General features: G+C 43.8%; 1 protein-coding gene across 1 annotated transcript in view; it reads left to right on the top strand.

Moving 5' to 3' along the window:
- Positions 1 to 5,356, top strand: part of FAM192A (family with sequence similarity 192 member A) — a 20,029-nt gene that overhangs the window by 3,186 nt on the left and 11,487 nt on the right. Inside the window, exons 2-3 of the mRNA XM_018555401.1 lie at positions 847 to 979; positions 3,655 to 3,753. Of these exons, the coding sequence (XP_018410903.1) occupies positions 856 to 979; positions 3,655 to 3,753 (223 nt within the window). The 5' untranslated portion in view covers positions 847 to 855. The remainder of the gene's footprint in view (positions 1 to 846; positions 980 to 3,654; positions 3,754 to 5,356) is intronic.

Below are 5,356 nucleotides of genomic sequence, written 5' to 3' on the forward strand. Positions count from 1 at the left end.
AGCCGCCCCCCCCCCCCCCAAAAAAAAATGCAGTCGCCACATCTAAGGACCAGTAAGCTGCAATATATATTACATTTTTGTCCTTGAGTTTACATACACTTTAAAGAGAACTGCCGCCCTCCCATTGAAATTAAACGTTAAACCAAAACAAAGTTTGGAAGACATTCGTCAAGTCTCTGATGGCATTACTGAATGCTCTGACTAGATTTTTCATATAAATGTTCCTGTGAAGCCTTGTTTTCTGGATGATGCCACTGCCCCCCCACCCCCCCACACACTTCACAGATTACCACTCAGGCCCACTGTTGTGACGGCAGTCACATGCTCCCCCCTCCCGGAAGCCCTTGCTAGCAGTAGATATATGCAAAAAAAAACGTAGGGTTTAGAAACTCTTTAAAAACATTCTTACCTTTTTAGATGTGTCTGTGTAGCGTCCTTTACAAGCTTCTCTCTCAATGATCAAGTGACAGGAAACTCTTTCTGTCCCCATAGAAATAAACAGGGACAGGCATTGTCTATATGTAGTTTACAATTAATAATGAGATCTGCCAGCACAGTACAGACACGGTTCATTATGTGAACATTAACCTGCACGCCCCCATTTGCATTTCAGAGCTTGATATAGAGTAACATTTTCTTTCAGCAATTGAAAACAATAAATAAAAGTTATGCTATGTGAATGAGAAACATGCAACACATAGAAAATAGGCGTTAGCCCAATTTGGCTGCAAAAGTGGAAATACGCGTTTAAATGTAACAACAAAAAACCTGAATCCGAATTCATTTCTAAGAGTGATCACATAATCGGTATTGATAACATTGCTTTTATTTTGGTGCCTTTTTCAGTCTTCAACCATGGCTGGCAATGAAGGGGACTTTGTAATGAACAAAAGATTTGTGACAGAATCTGAACTGGAGGAAAAAAGAAAGCAGAGACAAGAGGAATGGGAGAAGGTGCGGAAACCTGAAGATCCAGAAGGTACTACCTGACGAGCAATGCCTGAAATGTCGCTGTGTTCAAAAGCTCACCTGGTTAATTATTGTGCTATGTATTGCCTCTAATATGTCACAAAACAAGACAAAGGTTCTTACTGGGGATGCACCGAAATTTCGGCCGAAACTGGCACTCTTGGCCATTTCTCAAAAGTGCCATGATGGCCAAAAAGGCTGCCGAAAATTCAGTGTATCCCAGCTCCTCATCTCTCCGCTGGATGCCGGTGTGTGGGCCTTCTGATGCAGCGCCTGTGCCCAGCGGGGAGGAGAGAAGCTTTCCGGATGGAAAGCGGAGTCGCGCGGTGACCGCTGTCATTGTTGCAGGAGGTCGAGCTCACCTCCCGTATGGAGAGCAGTTCGACATGGTGATAGCTGCGATCTGTCACAGGAGGTGGTGTTTACCTCCCGGCTCCGCCTCCTGTGTCAGGATGCTGAGCAGCACGGGGTGGTGACGGCTGTGATCTGTCACAGGAGGCGGAGCTCTCTTCCCATACCTCCCGGCTCCTCCTGTGTCAGGATCGATAGTGGTGATTGGAGGAGAATGCTCTAATCTATCATGGAGGCAGAGTTCTCCTCCCCCACTGCCCGACCCCTTCCTGTGACAGCCGATTCAGGATGGAGAGCGGGTATACAAACACTCGCCGATCAGCTGAATGTTTGTAAATAACGGGACATAGTGTGCTTACTATGTCCCAGTTATGAATGAATGGAAAATTATCTACATCACTTCCTGTTTATTCATGATTGTGGACATAGTAAGCTCACTATCTCCACAATGTATGAATGAACAGGAACACTCAGTATAGAGGATTCCTATTCATTCATAACAGGGGCTGCAGAAAAAGAGATTGAGGACTCTGTGTCTTCAATCTCTTTTTCTATTTTAAAAGGGAAATGTCAGGGGTCTGTTTAGACTCCTAATATTTCTCCGAAGCCCCCGACCAGTAAAGTAACAAAAAAGAAACATAAATAAAACTAAAATAATTAACAAAAATTTAAAAAAGATTGGGGGGAAAAAGTCATTTTCGGTTTCGGCCCTAACAAACTTTTTATTTTCGGTTGCGGATTTAAAATTCCATTTCGGTGCATCCCTTGTTCTTACCCTTCCACACTCATAAAAAAAAAGAAATTGAATACTGTCCATGCCCCTGGTGGAGAGATTTTGCTTGCCCCTTGTCTTGCTGACCACACCAGGAGTAAGGAAAAATAACCCCAAATGGCTACAATTCAGACAACAATAAAAACTGATCAGACTATCCAAAAGTGAGTTTTGTTTGGAGTTCTGCTTTAAAGAACAACTCCGGGAAAAACATTTTCTAACCCTTGCTGTGGGTCTACCCACCCCCTGACTGCAAGGGTCAACTGCTCTTTTTTTCGCCTAGGGACTAATCACAAAGTTATACTCAACTAAACCTTGCAGCGTTCCCTCCAGCTTGTCTCTTCCTACACTGCAAAAATGTTATGTACCTCGGTGTCCAATACGCTGTGTATAGAACATGATGACTCTGGATCCTTAGACCACTGCAGCAGAGAGAGAGAGGTTGGAAGGACCGATCTGAGAACAAGCCAGCTCGGAGGATGGGGTGAGTAACTTTTTTTTAGTCCCGAGACCAAAAAAAATATGACTCCCTTGCAGTACGGGGGCTTCAAGCATGCTCCACTGCAAGGGTTAATAAAAAAATGTGGGCCTCTGCTTCAAAGCTGAACTCCAGGCAGATATAAAAGATGCGGATTATTCATTAATAAATTATTAAAGTGGAAATAAATAAAAAATGGCTGAGAGGTAATGATTTTTGGCAGAAGAGACATGCAAAGTCTGAAAACAAAGTGCACAGCTCACCCCTATCATGGGTCCCCGCAATCCACATTCGGTGCACGGATGACTCTCTTCCGGAGTAATAGGCTCAAAAACTGTGGAACCAGCACACCATAATCTTTCAAAGAAATTCAAACTTTATCCCACATGTATCTGTACAAAACACAACAGCTAGCGGTTGAATAAAGTTTGAATTTCTTTGGAAGATTATCGTGTGCTGATTCCACAGTTTTTGAGACATGCAAACTCTATTCTGCCCAAAAAATTTTCTCTCTCCCCCATGGTTTTTGCTTTAGGCTTTAGGCCTCATTCACATGCTGCGTGCAGGGCTGTATCGGGCAGCTCCCAAGAAGGACAGGTGCTGTGTGTGATTAGTACGCAGCCCCCGTCCTTCTCTATGGGACTACACAGCCGTACACCCCCCTACGCTCACCCGCCCTGCACGTCCGTACGCGTTTAATCTGACAGGATGGATCCTGTCTGTGTCCGAGCCAGGAAACACGCACCCGTACGGACCTGCACTTGGGGTGAGCGTAGGGGGGGCGTACGGCCACGTAGTCTCATAGAGAAGGACGGGGGCTGCGTACTAATCACACGCAGCACCTGTCCTTCCCGGGAGCTGAGCGATACGGCCGTGCACGCAGCTGTACGTGCCGGCCATTCCATTAGAGTGTAGATGACCCCAATCTGCACTCTTAAGAGCTTAAAACCATTGTAACACGGATGTCTGGTGAGTCCTTGAATGGGAATGATGCTCATTTGAATTGTGTGCCATTATACTATTGCAGCAAACTGTGTTATGGTGTTTTAATAGCTGGGGATTGTAATTGAATTATTCTCTCCAGAATGTCCAGAGGAAGTGCATGACCCACGTTCTTTATATGAAAAGCTTCAGGAACAGAAAGATAAGAAGCAGCAAGAATATGAAGAGCAGTTTAAATTCAGTAAGTACCCCTGTAAGTCATTTCAGCTACTGTATAAGAAAATGTTTTCATTGGTTAAAACCTAAAACTGCAGACATAACTGGTACCAATCCTGTGGAGTAAAAAGAATTTAAAAAAGATAAACCAGATGAAAGTGTTTTCTCCCGGTACAGCTTATTGAGTCTTTTGGTTCATGTTCGCAGTCCTCCCTTACAGGTTGTAATGTCATTAGTTCTCTTACAGGACTAGCCATTGCTCTAGACTGCCCAGTGGCCTTTGATCATTTCAGAAATGACCATACGCTTGTATGCCCATCCACATCCACCATTGCATGTTCTGTTATTGTGGTCAGTCAACATTCATCAGTGAACTGGATAGTTGTGCTTGCTTTGGGTTTAGTTTTTACAATATGCATGGAAAAAAATCAGCAACTTAGTCCTTATTTAGATGTGTCCATCAGAGAGGCTCAGCTTTATGTAGGATTTTCATATCCAAGCAGGATCATTCTATAAGCATGTCAGACTTGTGACTTAATGTCCAACTCTATCATGCATGTTACTGCACACGTCTATTCCTCCTTATGGTGAGTGGGACGGTGGTACATATGCAGCACAAACCAGCAAGATGGAAACATTAAGATTTTTGATAGAGAAGTCTGGTGAACGTCATTTGTGTCTAGGTTTTTAAAAAAAAGTTATACTCACCCAATGCTCTGAGCCAGCTTCTTCTTAGACCGATCCTTCCAGAGTCTCTCCCCCTCCTCTGCAGCGGTCTAAAGTCCCGTAAATCATCATGTCTATACACAGTTTATGGATGTGAGGACGCTGAGAAAGATTCCATTGTTGCAGCGGAGGAGGAGACAGGCTGGAGGGAAAGCTATGACAGCTGGCCGGCTCGAAGTTTCAGGTGAGTAAATCTTAATTTTTTTTTCCTAGACACAAAGTAACACTTAAAGTACAATTAAACCCTCACTTTCTTTGCATATATCTACTGCTAGCAAGCTGTAGATATATGCCAAAAAAAAGTCACCAAAAAGGTTAAAACTTACCTGGGGCTACGCCGCTCACTCCTGCCTGAAGTTCTGAAAATTCTCGGGCAGCCGCAAAGGATCATGGGGCAGGTGCATGCGCAGAACAGATCTTCAGCCAGGAGAAGAGGAGAGACACAGGGTAAGTCAATGCAAGCAGCCGGCAGCGCGCATGCGGACACACCGTGGGACACAGTAAGCACAGCAGTCAGCGCTAGAGGGACTTCGGAAAACTACAGGAAAGAAGAAGATGATCGGATCAAGAGGCATCATTTAACCCCTTCATGACTGAGGCCCTTTTTTCCATTTTTGCACCCATGTTATATTCCACATTTTAGGCCTGAAAATGACGTAAAACCCCCCAACATTATATATTTTCTGAATGCCAAGACCCTATAGAATAAAATGGTGGTAGTTGAAAATTTTTATGTTGCTCAATATTAGCGCAACTCCTTATTAAACCCCAAAATTTAGTGACAAATTTAATTAAATGCCCCAAAACACAACAAATTACCCATTTTTTTAATGAAATATAAAAGATGAGGTTACAACGAGTAAAACGATACCCAACATGCCCAGTTTACAGATTGCGTGCGA

The sequence above is a fragment of the Nanorana parkeri genome, unplaced genomic scaffold, assembly GCF_000935625.1.
Source record: "Nanorana parkeri isolate BGI_ZX_2015 unplaced genomic scaffold, ASM93562v1 scaffold195, whole genome shotgun sequence".
Taxonomy (NCBI): domain Eukaryota; kingdom Metazoa; phylum Chordata; class Amphibia; order Anura; family Dicroglossidae; genus Nanorana; species Nanorana parkeri.